The sequence below is a fragment of the Quercus robur genome, chromosome 3 (assembly GCF_932294415.1).
Source record: "Quercus robur chromosome 3, dhQueRobu3.1, whole genome shotgun sequence".
NCBI classification, from domain to species: Eukaryota; Viridiplantae; Streptophyta; class Magnoliopsida; order Fagales; family Fagaceae; genus Quercus; species Quercus robur.
The window spans coordinates 17,869,043-17,889,880 of NC_065536.1; the positions used below are offsets into that span (position 1 = coordinate 17,869,043).

Consider the following 20,838-nt stretch of genomic DNA (forward strand, 5'->3'; position numbering starts at 1 on the left):
TTGTGGCCCTCTTGGAATTGGTGAAAGAATGCAAAACTTTTTTTTTTCCCCTTTAAAAATGAAAATCAGTTGTAATTCTACAATTTTAGAATTTTTTTTTTCTTTAATGTACTGGAGAGTCTTGGGACCCATTGTAAATTCACTGCACACCCATGTAATGTTTACCAAACTTTGATCCCTAAAATATCTTAACGAATGCATTCAAGCTAGTGCTTGTCAATTAGAAGTGGATATTCAAGAAGCTTGTTTCCTTACCTAACTAGTTTTTCACGAGTCTTCGTGCTAAAAGCCAAAATTTGATTTTCTAGCTGAGGAAAAAATGGTTCATACTAATAGTTCTTAGATCTATGAGTTACTCGCCATTAACTTGTATTAACAATATTTCAATTATAGTATACATGCTAAACATTTTGAATTTTAGTTCATCTTTATATTTTATTTTCTAACAAGTTTTTAATTCTTTGCAATTGGCAGCCACCCTCAATTTACTCTTATCAAAGAAGTTTTTGAAGTGATCTCAAGAGTTAAATTAAATTATACGAAAATATCTGATGTTAAATACCCTGTTGGAATAGATTCCCGTGTGGAGGATATAAATTGTCTTTTAGATATTGATTCAAATGATGTGCGTATGGTAGTGATTCATGGCCTTCCTGGAATAGGTAAGACAACAATTGCCAAAGCTATTTATGATTTAATTGCATATCGTTTTGAAGGAAGCAGCTTTCTAGAGAATGTTAAAGAAAACTCAAGTACAAATGATGGCAAATGCCAGTTAAGAGAGGCACTTTATTTTGAGATCTTAGGAGGTGGAACTTTGAAGGAGCTTGGTGCAAATAAAAGAATCAATATGAGAATGGAAATGCCTCAGCACAAAAGAATTCTTATAATTCTTGATGATGTGGACAAATTAATCCAAGTAACAGATTTGCTTGGCGAATGCAATTGTTTTGCTTCTGGAAGTAGAATTATTATCACAACAAGGGAAGAAAAAGTACTATATACTCTTCAAGAAGATTATCATTTAACCTACTGTAACTACCGGCTCAAGGAATTAGATAAACATGAATCTCGTGAGCTCTTTTGTCAACATGCATTCAAAGAAAACAAGCCTAAGAAAGGTTATTTAGAAGCCGTAGACCTATTTTTAAGCTACGCCAAAGGTCTTCCATTAGTTTTGAAAATAATAGGCTCTGATTTGTATCCAAGAGATGATATACGCTTTTGGAAAAGTGCATTAGATAAGTACAAAAGAATTCTTAATCCAAATATTCTAAAAGTACTCAAAATAAGCTACGATGGATTGAACCAAACTCAGCAGCATATTTTCCTTGACATTGCATGTTTTCTCAAGGGATTACACAAGGATGTTGTCGAGCATATACTAGAAAGTCGCTATTCTTATGGCTCATATTGTGATATTGAAATACTTAAAGATAAGTCTCTCATATTTGTTGATAAAGGTGGCAAATTATCGATGCATGACTTGATACAGCAAATGAGTTTGGAAATTATCAAACAAGACAAACTTAAAAGGTTGTTGTGCTATGAAGATGCTTACGAACTACCATATAAGGTATAAATTATTTTGATTTATCTTTTCCTTTTTCTCACCAAGCATATGTACTTTTTTAGTGAATATTTTTCTCATTTCTTTGTTTTTTATTTCGTTTAATGCTGAAAAAAATATAGGTTTATCCACATTTATTTTGTTTACAACTTAATAATTGTAAATTTTGTTGTATAATGTAATTATTGTAATTCTTTGTCCATTTAGGGATTAGAAGAAGTTGAAGGCATAACATTGTGCTTCCCACAACCAAGAAAGATGCAAATAGATTTTGGAAGGATGAAAAATCTCAAATACTTGACTGTTCGTAATTTAGTTTGTGAAGATGTTAAATATCTTCCAAATGAGTTGAGGTTAATTGATTGGAATGAGTTTCCTTTACCTTCCTTGCCAGCCGCCGTTAATCTTCAAAATCTTGTTGCACTTAAAGTGCCAGGAAGCCACATTAAACTGGATGAGCATTTTGAGGTACGACCATTACTATTTATAAATTATTATATTTTTAAGCTATATTTATTGATTTTTTTTTCCATCCTCTACAGAGATGCCGTCTCCCAACTTTGAAATATATGGATTTCGCTAACTGTAAAAACATTACCAAATTACCTGACTTATCGGTGATTGCCCCAAACATAAAGAGGCTAGACCTTAAAGGATGTGAAAATTTAGTTGAAATTCATCAGTCTGTTGGACTTCTTGAAGCGCTTGAATATTGGAGTCTCTATAGATGTAGAAGTCTTAAAATTATTCCGAGGAATCTCAAGTTGAAATCTCTTGAAAGGTTATATCTCCAAGGCTGTGAAGGTCTTTGGAAGTTCCCCGATATTGGGAAAAATACGGAAAGATTAGCTCTATCTTCGTCATTACCAAATCTTAACTTCCTCTGTATCTGTTATTTTGAAAATTTTCTAAAGAACCTGGATATTTCTGATTGCTTCCCCAAATTGAAAACGTTGTATGTTATGCACTGCAACATTACTACCCTCCCGGACATCTCTAGTAGATTTCCTCAATTAAAGAGTCTTTATATTTACAACTGCTGTAATCTTCAGGAAATTCCAAAACTTCCATCATGTACGGGTAAAGTAGAAGTAACAGGATGCAAATCTTTGGATTCACAATCAAGCAGAAGATTATTAAGTCAGGTTCATCTCTCTCAAAGATTCAATTTTGGTTAACTTTCCCAAATATATATTACTAGATTTGCTAATCTGTGGTTTCTTTAATTTGCTAAATGCATGCAGTTCGCAAAAAAGGTAGGGCTTCCACAGAATATTGTATGTCCAAGGGGATCATCGCACCGGGAGTATGCATCTGAAACTGACTTTCCTCATAAAAAGGGGTTTACATTTGAATGTGATGGAGAAGTGTTAATTCAAGGAAGTAAGATTCCAAAATGGTTCAATCATCAAATTGGTGGAAGTTCCATATCATTCTCAGTCAGTCGGAAACTGCTTCCATCATTTGCTTTCTGTGTTGTTATACAAGTGCAATCGAAGAATAGGAATATACGTTATATATCAGGTTACTGTGCTATCAACATTTTCGTTGATGGTTATAAAGGATTGTACTCATGTACTAATGCATATGTTCCATCATCATCATCTAATTCTTATCTATGGGTATTCTATATAAGGGATAGTTCATTGAAAGGCATAATTCTAAATGAGCGGACTGACGTTAAGCTTCAATTTGAATTTTCAAATTATAATCCAGAAATAGCTGAAATTACCATAAAAAAGTGTGGGGTCCACGTAGCATGCACGTGTTCTCCGCAGAATTCCACTGCAGATAAGGTGGCCAGCATAAGAGTTCATGAAAGATTAAAAGTGAGTTTTGATGAAAGATTAAATATGTTTTTAGCGAGAGTGGCTGCAGATGTCCTCCCCTTTAAGCAAAAGCTGGACCGATTGTCCAATGCTCAAGATGGCTATTATTGCCCTCTTTGTGAAATAGCAGAAGATTCAGTTTTACATCTATTTCAATGTTGTCCCTTTGCCAAAGGATTGTGGTATGGTGGTAGATGGGGTTTTCGAGTAGAAATGATCCAATCTCAATCTATAGGGGAATTCATTGAACATATAATTGATCCCCCAATGGAATTACTGGCAGAAGGAGTGAACAAAGATGAATTCACACTGTATGCAGCAGTGGCAATGAAAATTCTTTGGGATGCAAGGGAGGATGCTCTGCTTTCAAACACTAAAGCCAGCATAGACCAACTAGCCCATCGTCTTAACAAACAGTATGACTCATACGTGAGATCACTTGAGATTACACAGGTAACTGAAGACCAAAATAATGAGAGTGTTTGGATAGATATGCCTATTGGTGTACCGGAAATACAACACCAATGTCACCCGACCAACACCATCCCAACACCGATATCTTCAATGCCCCAGCCCTTTCTAAATGAGGACGCTGACTTCAACCCAAGTCCACCATTGAAGAAAATGAGAACTTCTTGATTGAACTTCAAAGATATATGCCAAGGTACTATAATAACATTGAAACTGTTTGTTTTTTTTTTTTTTTTAAATGTTTATAATCCCAAGTATGAACACTCCAAGTATTTGATAAAATGTTACTATGGGCTGAGTTAATGAATGAACTCTCTTACATTTCGGGAGAGGAGGTTCAGTAAATACAATAAAGATTACACAATTGGATTGCTATTTCTCTTCCTTTTTTTGCAGTCAGATTGAATCTGTTGTAGAGATAATATTGATCTTGTTAGCTTGTTGTTGAGGATTCATCTCATGGATTGCAGAAAATATCATCAACTTCATTGTAAATCCAGCTTGCAAGCCCGGCTGGGAATGGAAGAACACAATGAAGGATATTTCGGCTTTGGCTTCTTCCTCATTTATGGATGGGGTTTGATAATAACGTAGCCCACAGCCTCATAAGATGGGTCAAATCACTCATCTTCTTTTGCCTGTAAACTTTCTGACAATAGCAATGATGGCCTTGCCCTCCAATGCTGCATGTAGGATGCTGACTTCAATCCTTATCTACTTTCAAAGAAATGAGAACCTCTTGATTGAACTTCTAAGAATATGCCAAGGTACATTGAAACATTCTCTATTTTGTTTTTAAATGTCAGGTATGTCTCCTTCATTAGTTTTGTTCTTTCATTTGCATCTGTTAGTTCTTTTATCACTTCTCTCTCTCAAATTAACCGGCTCATTCACATCATGGGTATCGATCCAATTTGAAAGGACATTATTTAAAAGAAAAACCAGAATTAATGAAAGAAATAGTCATTTGATAAACACTTTGAAGTTGTTTTAGAAAAAAAACAAAAAAATGTTAAAGTTATAACGTGAATGTACAGTACAAGTAATATATTGGCATCTAATAAACTATAAAAAGAAATTATTCATTTAATATGCAGCTAAATTTAGTTTCTTTTAATTGTTAAAATTTTCTAAATTTTTTTTAGAAAAAAAATTTTAAATGTCAATGGACAAGTATGTGCTGCTAATAATCTAAAAAAATATTTTTGGCTTTCTTAGCTCACTGATTTTGTTCAAGGAATTACTGGCAGAAAGAGTGAACAAAGATGAATTCATTCTGTATGCAGTATTGGCTATGAATATTCTTTTGGATGCACGGGGGGATGCTATGTTTTCAAACACTAAAGACAGTATAAACCAGCTAGCACATCGTCTTAACAATCAGTATGACTCTTACATGAGATCATTTGAAGAGCAAAACAGGGGAATTGCTTGGATCAAGCCACCTGACCAATGGGTAAAGCTTAATTCTGATGGGTCATATGATCAAAAGAATTTAGGCTTGGCTGCGATTCTCAAAGGTGAACATGGGAATGGCAGAGCAATCAGACGAGGCATAAACATCAACGGCAAGATGGGCAATGCCATTGGCCAAACAGGACAGACTTGAGCAAGTTGTAATAGAGAGTATAAAGGTACGCACTCCAATATTTGACAAAATGTTACTATGTTCTGAATGAATGACCTCACGCTCTTGCTTTTCGAGAGACAGTTTCAGTATTTACTTGTATATATATAATGGTAAAATTCAATAAACATTTACATCGCATAATTGGATTGCTATCTCTCTTCCTTAGTGTAGTTGGATGAATCTGATCTAGTGATAATTTTTATCTTGTTAGCTTGTTGTCGAGGATTTCTCTTTGGGTTGCTTTGTTTGAATTTTTTCATCATTTTATGAGCCAATAGAAGGAGATGTAGCAAGCACCATCAACTTCATTGCAAGCCTGGCTGGTAATGGAAGAGCGTAATGAAGGAAATTTCAGCTTTGGCTTCTTCCTCATTTATGGATGGGGTTCAATAATTATGTAGCCCACATCCTCATAAGATGAGCGCCTGGGGTCGAATCACTCTAGTTTGATTTTGCCTGTAAACTTTCCGACAACGACAAAGATGGCCTTGATCTCGGATGCTGACTTCAATCCATATCTACTTTTTAAGAAATGAGAATCTCTTGATTGAACTTCTAAGAAATATGCCAAGGTACCATTTTTTTTTTTTTTTTTTGGTTAGAAGGCAAATATATTAATAACAAAGCAACTTACAGACTGGCCACAGAGGCCAAAGTAGTGGCAACCTGCCTATAATAGTACAACCCATTTACCTCAGATATAAGGTACCATTATTATATTGAAACTTTTTATATATATATATATATATATATATATATATATTTTTTTTTTTTTTTTTAATTTCAAGGTATGTCTCCTTCCTTAGTTTTAGTTTTGTTACTTCTCTCTCTCAAATGTTTTTTTTAGATGTTTTTAAGAAATAGTCATTCAATCCAATAGGTGAATGTATAAAGAAATTATTCATTTGATGTGCAGCTAAAATTCGGTTTATTTAATTGTAAAATTCGGTTCACATGATAGCATACTAGTTACTTTGTTGTTGACAATATAATTTGATTTTGATATGGGAGTAGTCATGAGGTTACTCTAGGCCAAGCTTGACTGCATCTGCTTCATTGTAATTTTAGCTAGTATGATTTAAGGCCTTCTGTATTGCTGTTTTGTTAAATGACAATATAAATAAGATCAAATATGGATTGATATTCTAGTAAGGCAAGTTTGGAATAAGTTGTCTTTTCCACTGAAATATGAATTTTATGTTATTCTTGTCATAGCAGTTATTATTCCTTGTGTACTTTGAACATATCTCACATTAGAGACTAATAGGAAGCTTTCTCTTGAATTGATATCCCTTAGCACTACATTTCATATTCACTTCACCCATAATAAAAGGTCATTGCTTATTAGTTAGTCTTTCTGGAAGCAGAGCATCTATGCTTAGCCAACTGCTCTCCAAAAAATGGAATTTACTTGAAAAGCCAACCAATCAGTCAATAGGAAGGTGCAAATCCAAATGCAAGCACCCCATCGCTCCTAATCCAGCCTCTCAATATTGGAAAACCACTTCAGAAACTCCATCACTAGTTGACAGACTATGGTAAACCTTAAAATTACTAAAAATAGCTTGTTCTTGATTAACCCCTTCAATATGTTCTTCTCCAGTTGCCTAGCATTAAATTCATTGAAGACTTGACAAATGAAAAGTTTAAAAATGAGTTTTTTCTTCACTTTCTCATCCACACCAAAGGCAGATCTTGCCCTAGATTGTATCATAAGTAAGACTGCTATGACTCTGATTAGAAATGGCTTTGATTGACCCACAGATGGCTTTACCAAGTTGTCATTATTGGGCAGCTTAGTGACCAAGGATAAAGCTCCCATTTTATCCATTACTAGGTTCACCCATAATGGCTGCAGTTAGTGGGACTTTACTTAAAAAAAAAAAAAAAAAAGTTCATGCAAGGGCAACAACATTCGTAGTTAGCTGAATCTGAATGAAGTTTTTAATGATGTTAATACAGACCTTCTCCACCTTAGAACCATCAGCACAGAAGTGAAATCACCATCTAGGATGACAATATTTTATAAATGTAGTTGTAAGTAAATTTTTTGTCATAAACTCTCTGTTCAGCAGTTCAGTTGTGTTTTCCATTTACAATGTTCTTGCCCTATATGGTGACTGTGTTATCACCTTTATGAGTTACAATGAGTACAAGGGATGCACATATTTTTAAATGCTTTGATTCTTGTAATGAAATCCATCAATGTATAACGTATTTAATTTTAGGATATTTCTATTGCAATCATAGAAACTGACCCTTTCTACATGTGCCAAAAGGCTGTTGGTGGGTGCTTGTACATTTGGAAGAATAACTATGGTGCTATCAAAACCACATTATCTAATAAACATGGTCACATAGAAAATGCTTACGTAATTTGAAATACATTGACCAAACAGAAGAACTATATTTCAAGAAGCTAAGATGTGGCTTTTGATTTGATTCTGTGCTTTGAATAACCCAGAAGGAGAACTTAAAAGAAAAATATTAACAAGGGCAATGGCTGATAAGGTAAACTATTAATGTTATATTCTAAGTTTTTATTTGTATGAAGGAGCTTTATGCTTTAACAAAATTCAAATTTGTTTGCAGAAAAGATGAAAGCTCTTAACAAGTGAGTGAAAAGGCAAAGACAAGCTTCATTTTCAATACAAGTACCTGATTGCCTCACAATATTGACCTAGGCCATTGGGGTATGTTCATAAGTATTACTTTTTATGTTATTCTGCTTGGGATATTCTTGAATTAAAATAAAGAAAACTCTAACAAAGTATGACTAACCTTCTTGCAAATTGAACTAAAACTTACTTTGAGTTGTAGGATGATAATTTGATAAAACTGTCTCCTTAAACAAGCCTTGTCAAAGGTGATTGTCCACAAGTTAGCTTTGAAGTGGCCTGGTCTAAGGATTCTTACTGCTTGGCCAAGGCATGTATAGCTTAGTGGGGGTATAGGCACCCAAAATTAAAAGCATTAACTTATAAATTAGTACGCTTGGAATATGTTATTTTCATAATTACCTTGTCACCAAATTAATTAATTTATTTATCTGTACATCAGAATATGTTATAAAAATTTTTGATGATACATTCTTAAATTACTCTCTTTTTGCTTAGCCGCCGTATCTAGGCCAATTTTATGTATATCGCCTCTCTAAATTAACACACTTTTTTTCAGTAATATAACCTAGAGTTTATTTAGGGGGACAGTAACTTATTCATAGGAAAATATATGTGTATTTCGAATAAGGTATTTACACTATGACTCTTACATGAGATCACTTGGGATTACAAGGCGAACTGAAGGGCAAAACAGGGGAAGTGCTTGGATCAAGCCCCCTGAATCTCAGGGACGGACCCAGGTAGAGTGCTAAGGGGGCCCGAGCCCCCCCTGGGCCCATTTTCAAAAAAAAGGGCTTGGGCCCCTGAGTTTTTAGCTCGGCCCCCCCTGAGTTTTTAGCTCGGGCCCCCCTCCCAAAAATCATGAACTCTAGCCCATCATCCGACCAGCCAAGAGACCATGACCCATGTAAAAAAAAAAACTCAGCTCTCACTCTCAGCAGTCCAAAACCCCCAGGAGCCCATGACCCATGTAAATCTTAAAAAAAAAAAAAAAAAAAAAAAAAAAAAAAACCTCAGTTCTCACTCTCAGCAGTCCAAAACCAAACGGAGAAAGCAAAGAACGAAGGAAACAAAAGAAAAAAAAGAGAGGGAAGTGAGAGGCAAGACAGAGAGATAGAGAGGTGAGACAGAGTAGAGATAGAGAGTACTCAGAGAGATGGAGACCCATTCACTCATGCCGCAACGCCGCCGCCCACGCCCACATCGTGACGCCGTGACGCTTGCGAGTTGCGAGACCCATCTCGTACTTCAACGGCTTTCCGTTCTTGTACTTCAACGGCTCCAGTGCTCCACCAAATTACATCTCTAAAATTGAAATTTTTTCAAAGAGGAACTGAGTGTGTAATTTATAAATAAATAAAATATATAAAAAGGTTAGAGGAGGGAAGAGAGCTGCTTTGCTTATGACGGCATTTTGGGAGGCAAGGATTTGAGAGCTTGGGAAGAAATTCAGTTTCAAAGAGGAACAAGAAGTGAGAGGTGAATAGGTGATGATGAGCAATAAGAGTGATGAAGCGGAGATGACATTTTTCTTTCTTTCTCTTCTTTCAGTTAAAGAAGGAATGGATTTTTTTTTTTGGTTTGGTAGCTGAGTTGGGTTTTGTGGGAGGAAAGTGGGGTTTGTGAAATTGTGAGCTTAAAAAGTAGTATTTTTTATTGGAGAAAATATGGAGTTTGACGGTAGAGAGTACAGGGCTTAATAAGTAGTATCTTTCAGTATTTTTTTTTTTTCTCTATTTATACTTTTTTTTCTATTTTGGTTTAATGGTTATACTGTTATATAGTTATTAATAGATTTTTTTTTTTTTTTTTTTTTTTTTTTATAAGTAGTTAGTATAAATGTGGATGTTCCAATTCTAGAAAATATGTATTTCCCAAATCCGGAAAATGTTGATGTTCCAATCTCTCAAACACAATTTCAAATAGTTGATCATGATTTTTTGGATTATGATATCGGAACACGCAAACAAATATGGGAATATCATGTTAATCAATATGATGAAATTCGACGGGCTTACATTTAAAAAGGTCCACACCAACCTCCCGAAATTTTTTTTTTCGCTTATTTCCGGCCCCCCAGCTTGAAATCCTGTGTCCGTCCCTGCCCCTGATCAATAGGTAAGCGTAATTTTGATGGGAGTAATTTGGTTTCAATATGGGAGTAATCATGAGGTTGCTGTGCTTCAGGTTTGGTTTGCTTATGCTTCATTGTAATTTTAGTTAGTATGATTTTAGGCCTTTTAAATTAATGATTTGTTAAACATGAGAACATATAAATAAGATCAATCGTGGACTGATATTACGGTTAGGCAGGTTGGACCAAGTTGTTTGATTCACTAAAGTATAAGTTCTTTATTGCGCTTCTCAATCTAATAACGTTTATAACTTCTTGTCTTCTTGAATGAATGAATTTCACCCACAATCTTGTATGTCTTCTCCAACCGTATTCCTAAGAAAATTCAACAAAGAATGACTTTTCCTTTGAACTTCCATAGGAATTTTTGATACTTAGTAAAACTAATAATTACTTTGAAGTAGCTTCTTAACTTTTAATTGGGTTGGTCTTATTTTACGAGTTGGCCACCTGGGGGCCAGGGGTGGGGGAGTGGAGGCAGGGAGGCACTCTTCTTTTTACCCTCATGTCATGTTAATGGCTAGCTAGAAGAAGTCCCCTAAATTTGTATCCCTTAGTTTGACAACCCTTCTTCTGGGTGTGAACAGCCTTCTTACTCTTCCTCTTTGCCAAGACTCCACTTCCCTTTTTCTCTGACTTGAAGGATTCAACATGGATTATAGATTTCATTCATATTCATATCCAAATCAAAGACATCCCAAGAAAGTATTGCTTTGCTGGTAGGGCTCCCAGAAATCTTCATAAGTGATTCAAAATTAATGTTATAAATGGTACTCGTTGTGTTTAAACCAAGAGCTTCTTGCATTATATCATGAACATTGGATACCATTATGTGGAAGTTTCTTCTCTCATTGCTTCTTTAAGGAAAAAATTGTGTTACCTTGATCTTGTTTAATGTAAGGGTGCCTGTTTTGTCAGTGCAGATTGTTATGATTTGAGGCTTCTACATTTGTAATTTCTTAAATAAGAGAACATATAAATAAGATCAATCATTGACTGATATTATGGTTAGTCAAGTTGGACTAAGTTGTTTGATCTACTAAATATGAGTTCTTTACTGTGCTTCTCAAACTAATGATGTTTCTAACCTTTTGTCCACTTGAATGTATGAATTTTACCCTTGATCTTGTTTGTCTTTTACTCCTCCAATTGTATTCCTAAGAAATTTCAATGAAAGTATGACTTTCCGTTTAACTTCAGTTGGAATAAAACTAATAATTACTTTGTAGTTGCTTCTTAATTTTTCATTGGGATGGTTTACCAGCTAGAAGCAGTCCCTGAATTTATATCCTTAGCCTCACAACCCTTCTTCTTCTTGTGAGTGTGAACGGCCTTCTCACTCTTCCTCTTCACCAAAACTCCATTTCTCTGAATTAAAGGCTTCAAGATGGATTATAGATTTCATTGATATTCATATTCAAATAAAAAACAGCCCAAGAAAGTATTCCTTTCTTGGTAGGGCTTCCATAAATCTTTACAGGCAATTCAGAATCAATGCTGTAAATAGTAGGTTTAAAATATAGTACTGGTTGTGTTTAAACCAACTGCTTTTTGCATTATATCAAGAACATTTGATATTATAATGTGGAAGGATGTTGTCTCATTGCTTCTTTAAGGAAAAAATTATGTTACCTTCATCTCATTTATGTAAGGGTGCCTGCTTTGACAGTGCAGATTGTTATGTTTGACCCAGTGTCTCACAAGCAAAGAGGTCCTGAGGCAAGGCATGATCATCCATCTTGCATTTCATGGAATAAGCGAAGTAAAGTAACAGCCTGAGACAGACCTAAAAATGCCACACCACCATGATTGTGACTACTGCTGCGACAATACCTACAGCTGCATTGAAATATGTTTGTGTCGAAAATCCCTGACTATATGTCCACCATGATGTCTACTCTTTGAGGAGGGCTTTTCAAATTGCTTGGATTTCTTGAAGTTAAAGACAGCAGAAACTGCAACAACCAGAATGGCAGCAACAATAATACTCTCACCGTTATATTACCCATCTTTCCAGCCATGCTGTTTGATACAAAAGGCCTAAAGAATATAGCACCAGCCAAAAGTAAAATTACTGTGAAAGCCTTTTGCGGGTGCCTGTTGTACTTATTGGCACCAAAATAATTATATGGCAATGGATTATGGTTGAAATTTTGTTGAAGTGTTTACTCTATTTTCTTTATTTGTGAGGTGTGAGAATAGGTGAATATTTAACCGCTTTTTCAGATACAGTATTATATGTTGTTAACATTAAAGCTAGTTGTGCATGTGCTGCAACATATTAGAGTTCCTCTTCTTGGGCATAAATGGCATAGATGTATAAATATCTCTATGAACGTCATTCATTCAAATAATGCAAATTACTCCAATTTCCTCTTATCTCTTTTTTCTCTTTTTAACTTCTTTATCCTTGTTCTAAAACACTGAGTTGAGCCAAAAGGTCTCATGTAGGCAGCCTTTGTCTATATACAGATAGTTTTTTGGTTTTCCTTCTTAGTTTTTTTGTCTCATATAAGCCAATTGAATCACCTGCTTTTCTTTTTCAGCCAAAATTCAAAATTTAATCCTTCCTGCAAGCATACATCAACAAAGAAAATCGCCCATTACTCCCACATGACCTAGTGGATGAAGAACAAGAACTTCTCCCTCCATCACTACTCTCCTCCGCCCATTGCAACACACTTGAACATGACGGCGACGGTGACAACCATGTAGCCGACGGTGTTGAACCAGACCCCGACGAAACCAATAAGCTCTTCCTCATTAATCTCTTCTCTGGACCTACCATTTCTGGCCACACCCCACCATCACCAACTTGAAACACAAACACACCATGCCCAATTCCACTAGTACCACTATTGTTATTACTATTACTAGTACTAATATTATTGACCCAATTAAACACGTCCCAAAAAAATTCCACTTCACTGCCACCCACGTAAATTTTCTCATTCCCTCTAAATTTCCATGCCAACCTTTTTACAACAAGCCTAATTTCACGGTCTACTTTTACTTTGAGCACTCCCCCACTGCACTCAATTCCAATCTCATGTTTGGTTCCCAAGAATTGAGTCCAAACACGTGCTCCCGCCTAGACAACAGAGTTGGCTCACTGAGTTGGCGAGTCATCGCCTACCCGGATCGCCGAGTCAACTCGTCATGAAGATCACCCCAAAAAAACTCAAGCTTGGCATTGCAAGAGATGGCAACGTAGAATCCGGAGTCGGGCTCGGCCGAGTTGCGAGTGAAATCAGCCCGAGTGAAGTCCCAATAAAGCTTGATTCTTTGGTAGTGGTGGTGGGTTAAGTAGATGGACTTGGAGCCTGGGCGAGATTTGAAGAATGAGAAAGTTGATGGGTTGAGAGAGATGGAGAAAGAGTCCGTGGCGTAAATGGTGAGAGATTGAGAGAAGGGGGTCTTGGACCAAGTGAGTGTGAGATAAGTTGGTGAGTTGCAGAGATGAGTTTGGTATATGCAAGTTATGAGGTTTTGAGGGACTTGATGATTAGAGGTGCTGTTGTTGTTGTTGGCTGAAACATGCTGGAATCATGGTGTCTAATTAGTCTTGTGTTTGTTTCTCAAAACATTCAGCCAGACTTTAGAGAGAGAGAGAGAGAGAGGTGGTTCTTCGCTATAAGTGACTTGTGTTTGAGGAGATCGTTTGGGTTTTGGAGTAGTTTAAAAGAGAGATCTTGGAGGGTTTGCTTTGCTTGGTATTAATGTTGGTGGGTACATGACCTCCCGGGATATTGTTTTTGAGGGCAGAGTCTGTAACAAATTTTTTTCTTTTTTATTTTTTTTTTAAAAAAAGGCTTATTTAAATAAAATCTATTTATTAATTTTGAGTATTCTAATTTATTTTCAAATTAATCATAAATTGTCACATTTTTTTCCTTCTAAAAAAACCTAAGCTTAGAAAGGAATATAATCAAATATGTGCCATACTCCAATGGTTAAAACATGAAATAGAATACTAAAAATGGACAAAAAATTTATATTTGAAAAAAATTACAATTACAAGATAAATAAGCTATAAAGCAAAAAACCCCTAAACCAAAAGTACATTAGTTTTATTTTGTAGGTTTTTTGGCTTCAATAATTGTTTCCACTTCTCACATTTATTGATGTATAATCCATAAAAATGATGTTCATATTGTTATATGGGATGTCTATATTTCTTTTTATTGATATCTACATTTAATCTTGAAATTGATGACATGTACATACAATAATATACAATAGGGAGGTGAGTTCCAATTAGTTGAATGGTAAGATATTTTATCAATCGATTAAAAGATCTAAAACATTTTTTATGTCAAAAACTAATTGATATCTTAAACTGAAAATAAAGAACTATCATAATAAAGCAAAAATCATAACTTGAAATTCCATCTGTGTGTATTTATATATCTATATTTTTTGAATGATGTGAACATATTAGGCTTCCATTATGACAATCATCAGCATTAGTTGCTGAGCCTTACACACAGTTTCTTTCTTGTTGGCTATCCATAATTTGCGCCTCTGATGGGGCTTCAGTCTTCAAAGTTCAAACCATCTCTTTCTCTCTCTCTATCTCTTACATATGGGCATGGGAATGAGCTGGGTTGCACTTGGGGTTTCCCTGTCACAATTAAGTACATATGACTTTTTGTGATTTTCTTTTCTACTTTGAAAGGGCTTCATGCCCTTTTTTAATGTTTCCTTCTTTTTATTTGCCATCGCAAAAGGGCAGGGAATAGATGATGGGTCATTGGGAAAAGGAAATGGCCCCCCACAACTACTTTTGTACTGTTGCTAGCTTCACTTCACTCATTGAGTGGGTTTCAAAAACTTCAGGGGAGATAATAATAAGTTTCAGTGTTGTTGGATGTAGTTTTTGGATAATACATACATGACAAAGCATACCATATTTAAACAATTCTCACAGCCAGACTTAATCAATCAGGCAACAAAACTCGTTAGTTAGAAGACAACTATTTTCTATTTATTTATGTTTGCTAGGCCAAGTTCTTTATAGACTTTATACTAAAGGTACTTTCTTTTGGTTTCCTTAACTTACTTTTTTGCATATATAGTATTCAGGTTGAATTTCAACAACTAATCACCTTCAAATTTTTATTTTTTATTGTTTGGTCCTATTCAATAGTATACTTTGCCTGAATGACTTTATTTATTTCTAGTCTTTCTTTACAACTTGGACCCTAAATGTAAAATTCTCTCTCTTAACAAAAATGAATATTTTAGTTCTAATCTTTATCTGAATGAACTTTCAGGTTATTTGATTTTTTTTTTTCTAACATGTGCCAACCATAATTCTAAGGCCAGGTTCGATTTCTTCTACGTCAACCCAAAAACTATTGCGTTGGGTGTTAAAAATTGCCTCAAGTATTTGGTGAACTCTGAATATCAGGTGTTGGACCCAGAAAAGGGTTTGTTGTATTAGAAAACCGATATTATTCAGAATATTTTTTTATTTTTTAAAAAGCCTATTGAAACATTGCAGATATACACCACACGAATAATTATCATCATTTGTGTTTTTATTTTTAATTAAATATTAGAAGAAGCGTTATCCAATGTCCAAACCAACACATATAACAAGTTAGATCTAACATTCCCGAGTTCCTCCTTTTAAATAATTGAAAAGGAAAAAAAAAAAAAAAGAGGCGTCCATGGCAAACAAGCGTAATGGTTTTTTTTTTTTTTTTTTTTTAATATACTTTGTTAAGATGTGTGTGTATATAAATATTTTTATGTAAAAAATTTAACTGCCGCATGCAGTTTTGGTGTTGGCGTGTGAGTGCATTCCCTTATCTCATCCTCTTCCCTTATATATATATATATATATATATGTGTGTGTGTGTGTGTGTGTGTGTGTGCGCGCGCGCGCGCGCATGCGTGTGTGTTTCTCAAATTTAAAAAAAAAAAAAAAAAAAAAAAAAAAAAAAAAAAAAAACCTTCCCCCAAAAATGAAATATAATTAAGATATATTTATTTATCAAAATTTGAATTGATCATCAAAAGAAAAGTTAGGAATTTAAAATACCCTTTCTCAGCGGGTCTGGTATAAGTAAAATTAACCACACAACCACTCAGAGAAACAAGAGTAAGGATGACAATCGAGTAGAATGGATATATTTATCCATCCCTCTCAATATTCCGTGACTTAAAACCTCCCTCCATTCTCATAAAATATTTATCACCATGCCCAACTTCGCATGAAAATTTTGATACTCACGTAATCACATCTAACTCGTCTTTTTTATAATAATAAAAAAAATAGTTCAAAATGTGTAAATTTAATTAATAGGATAAATAAAGTCAAATTAACCCTTAAAATTATTAGTTTGAAATTAGAAATTAACCTTAACTTTGAGAAATACCAAATTTGATCATTCTATCCAAATTTTCATTTCTTTGTGATTAATTTTTTAATATTAAAATGTAAAATTAAATTTTAATTAAAGATTTTTTTTCCTCATGCATTCACAATGGAAGGAGACGAAAATTTAGGCAGATAAAATTAATTTGGATATTTCTCAAAATTTAGGAGATTCTAATTTCAAATTAGAAGATCAAACAGTAAGTTTGATTTTGACCCAAATTAAAATCAAGATATGTATTTACATTTTACCCAATTTAAAAAGAAAGATTAAAAAGGCAAAAGAATTAATCATGGCTACTGCTGTGCAATAAGAGGGGAACGATGAGGGTCGAGGGCTATGATTCATTCTCTGACAAGTATAATAATGTAACCTCATAATTTATCTTCCATTTTGCAAACTTTTTACAACTGCCCATTAGGGGTGGGGTATATAGGACAGGTCCTTTTTAATAATCCAATTGCCATCGATGCACACAGACCCAAAATATTAAAAAATACAACCCTCAAAGATTATAAACGAAATTGAAATCCCACATAATTGCATTCGTCAATGAATGTACTAACCCTAGCCAAATAGTCAAAACTTGGTTACCTTCCCCATAAATATATTTGAAAAATCTGACTATACATATCAGCCTGAACTATAGGATTTCTACTATATATATCATCAATTAGATAGTACAAAGTTATTTATTATTTAAAAAAAAAAAAAAAAAAAAAAAAAAAAAAAAAAAAAAAACTAGTATGAACTTTTGGTAACTATGTTCCTGTCAACTTCTATTTGTAGTTCTACTTCACTGTCTCTTATAGGCTGGAATCCACCCCTGTGAGAGTTGAAAATTGACATAGGGCTCTCCATTTCCCTTTGGCCTGTTCCATCTCAAGGAATAAGATTCAGGACCCTCCAAACCATTAAAACTTTAGTTTAATCCAATTGCCAATAGGAGTCCATTTAGTGACTTTGCTAACCCTTGTTTCTAACTCTACATTAGGAATCCAAAGAAAGATTAATTAGCAGATTTGATTAATTTATTGCATGACTTTCCTAGTTTCTTTCAATGATACTATAGACATTGGACAACAGTTGGGAATGCTTTCTTTGATATGATAATCATTTCAATCACTCCATAACAGCCATCAGATTTAATAATCCTTTCACTTTTTTTTTTTCTTTTTTGATGAAACGGTCTTTTCACTAAACAACCAATTTCTATTCTTATTATTCCCGATTCTTTCTTGCCAAATAATAATTATTTTTTCTTTTGAAATAGAATTTTATGCATGAACATGAACATTACAAAGCATAATGATGTCATATGATCTTCCTTACTACCACATATGGAACAATCCACAATCAAACGCAAGGTCCTATATGAATCATGTTATTATTATTTGTTAACCAACAAATACATACATACATACATACATACATATATATATATATATATATATATATGATGGACGACATTACATTTTAGTTTCATTTAATTAGACCTACTATGGTTATGTAATTTTTTTTGGGGGTTCGGGGTGTTGAGAGATTATGAACCAAATGGAAGACAATGCTTCTTATGCGACTCAAATTCAAGACTTTGTAAAATTGTGATATAACTGTTAGGTTCTAAATATTTAGTCATAAATATTTAGGTTCTAAAAATGTTATATATTGGCAAACCAAGAACAAAAACTTGTCTAGGATTAGATCTTAGGGTCTTTAAAGTGTTGTAGACATTGTTCAAGTTGATACAAGTCAAGATTAAAAAATGTACAAGCTGCAGAATGAAGAATTCAAAATCTGTCAAGCTCAACCAATCGAGAAAAGCCTTCGATTGATTGAATTGCGATTCTGCAGAATTTTAAATAAGGCCTAACAGCCCATGAAACATTTAGAGTTTGAGTCCAACACTACTAAGTATAAAAGGAAAACCTTAATATTTGTTTTTTAAGTCTTGAGAGTTACTCTTGTGAGATTTGTGAGGTTTTAGACCTTCTAACTCTATCAAGCACCTACCAGAGATCAAATCTATATTGCTAGTACCAGTGGAGTAAAGTTGCAGGCAAGCCTTCGACTATCAAGTGTACAGAAGATCAAGACATGAACTGGAGGTTCATGTGAGAGCAAATCCAAATCAAAGAAGTCTAAGGAGTTCAATGCCCAATTTGGTAATTGTGTTAGATTTACTACATATTGGTATTGTTGACTATAGATCTCAATTTGATATAGTGGATTATTCTCTTGGGATAATTCTCTTGAGGTTTTTTGTCTTGAAACGAGTTGTTTCATTGATTTTCCTAGGTCATTACATCTTGTGTTATTTACTTTTCCATTGTGTATGTTAAATGTGATGAATGTTTAACCTAGATTTGAATAATTATCCTAAGTAACAACTTGGCTAATAAATTCGATTAAACATATTGTGTTTTATAGGGGTCTAAAACTTAACAATAACCGTTTTCCATAATTATATTTGAGAGGATTAGTTTTGTGTTGTATAGTATTGTGCCAAAAAAGTGTGATAATCATTACAAATTACTTAGGTAAACTTTGGAATAAATCTGGGGCATACCTAATTTCACAACTTATTAATTTTTGCAATTGTTAGTGTTGGAAATTTTTTCTCTCTAATTATAGTAGTTTTTTTATGATTGCAACATTTTTCACAACAACTAAGGTGTCAACCCATCATATGTTAAAATAAAATAATAAAATATTACACTCGAACCTACCTCAACTAAAAACAAAGGGGTTGTGAATAATGGCCACTTCAGGATTTTTTTTTTTTTTAAGAGATTTAATAAGAAACATAAAGTATACAAAAGCTGAAACAAAAAGAACTTGAATATATTGACATCACAAAAAAAGAGTTACCCAAATACATGAAGTCCTACAATTATTTTCTACAAGGTTTCAAATTTTGAAATCGTTGCATGATATATAGCTTCATTATTAATCCTATGAGTTATATCTCATTGTTAAGATTTAAATGGGTTTTTCCTGAGGTTTAAGATCAAAAAATTCTACTTTTGTTGTTGGACTTACTTTTTTTTTCCCCTAGATTTTAGATCAAACTGATTTGTTGTTGGGGTTTTTTTTTTTTTTTTTTTAAAGGCCAAGACATTTTTAAGATAATCATTTTCAAACTTATTTCAACTAGACTTAAAAAACATTTAGGGTCAAGGTGTTCAAACTTTTATTTTAACAGGGTCAAAAAAAAAATTATAAAAAATTAATTATAAATTTTTTTTTCCAGCTCAAGGGATTTAAATGAAGCCCCTGTAATTAATGTGGCGCCACCTCTAGTTGTGAAAATGTTGTGATATTTTATTGTATCCTTAGACATTCTCTCATTCATTATATGGACCCACCACTTTTTGTTGACCACTTACATTCGTACAAGTTAGTTAGTTGTGAAATTGTATGTGAAAATGGGTATGTTCGTAATATTATTGAAAGTTTTGAGTCATAAGGATATGTTTGGTAGACTGTAATAGGTACTATAATGTTATAATTATGAGAACAGATATGTCCATAATATTTTTACAACAAATTATAAGTGGCAAGTTGTTACTGGTTGTTATTGTTGGGGTAAAAAAGTAATCTTAGTGTTAGGTTTAAATTTAAACCTATAACAACTAACCACTTATGATTTGTTGTAAAAATATTGTGGATATAGCATCTCTCGTTAGTTATTCCTATGATTTAGTTATTCATTAGTTTGGTTATATTTTTATTACAGAGAATAACCATTTTGTATGAATAGTCATTCTTTAAAATGAGGAATAGTTATTACATCCCTTTAGATGGTAATAACTATTCATCTCTAAAGGGATGTAATAACTATTCCTTAGTAAGTGTATTAATTTCTACAATTAAAATATTTCTAAATAAACAAACTTTCTATATGCACATAACAATTATGAAAATAAAAAATCATAAAAATAACTAATCTCTCTTTCAAATTTAAAAAATATTATTTTTTATAAAATATAATTATATGAATAAGATATTTCCTAAAATATATCTTAAATTTGATTTAAAATGCTTTCATTCCATTGTTTTCAGGATTCTATTATTGTGTTGTCACCAAACAAATTAAATGAATGTAATAAGCATTACATTACAACATTTTGTATTCCTTATCATATTTATTACAGTCTACCATACGTGTCCTAAGTTACTTGAAGATCCCAAGTT

At 33.5% G+C, this 20,838-nt stretch overlaps 1 protein-coding gene across 50 annotated transcripts in view; it reads left to right on the top strand.

Moving 5' to 3' along the window:
* Positions 1-20,838, top strand: part of LOC126717331 (disease resistance protein RML1B-like) — a 131,984-nt gene that overhangs the window by 1,880 nt on the left and 109,266 nt on the right. For 20 of the 50 annotated variants that reach the window (XM_050418929.1, XM_050418928.1, XM_050418924.1 and 17 more), the window contains exons 2-3: positions 475-1,576; positions 1,778-1,952. In XM_050418929.1, the coding sequence (XP_050274886.1) occupies positions 475-1,576; positions 1,778-1,952 (1,277 nt within the window). Of the gene's footprint in view, positions 1-474; positions 1,577-1,777; positions 2,039-2,112; positions 2,716-2,814; positions 4,064-4,266; positions 4,638-5,107; positions 5,505-5,711; positions 6,073-6,867; positions 8,012-8,092; positions 8,194-11,924; positions 12,635-20,838 lie in introns of those variants that run through there. The other 30 variants (XM_050418956.1, XM_050418957.1, XM_050418949.1 and 27 more) reach the window with 21 other exon arrangements.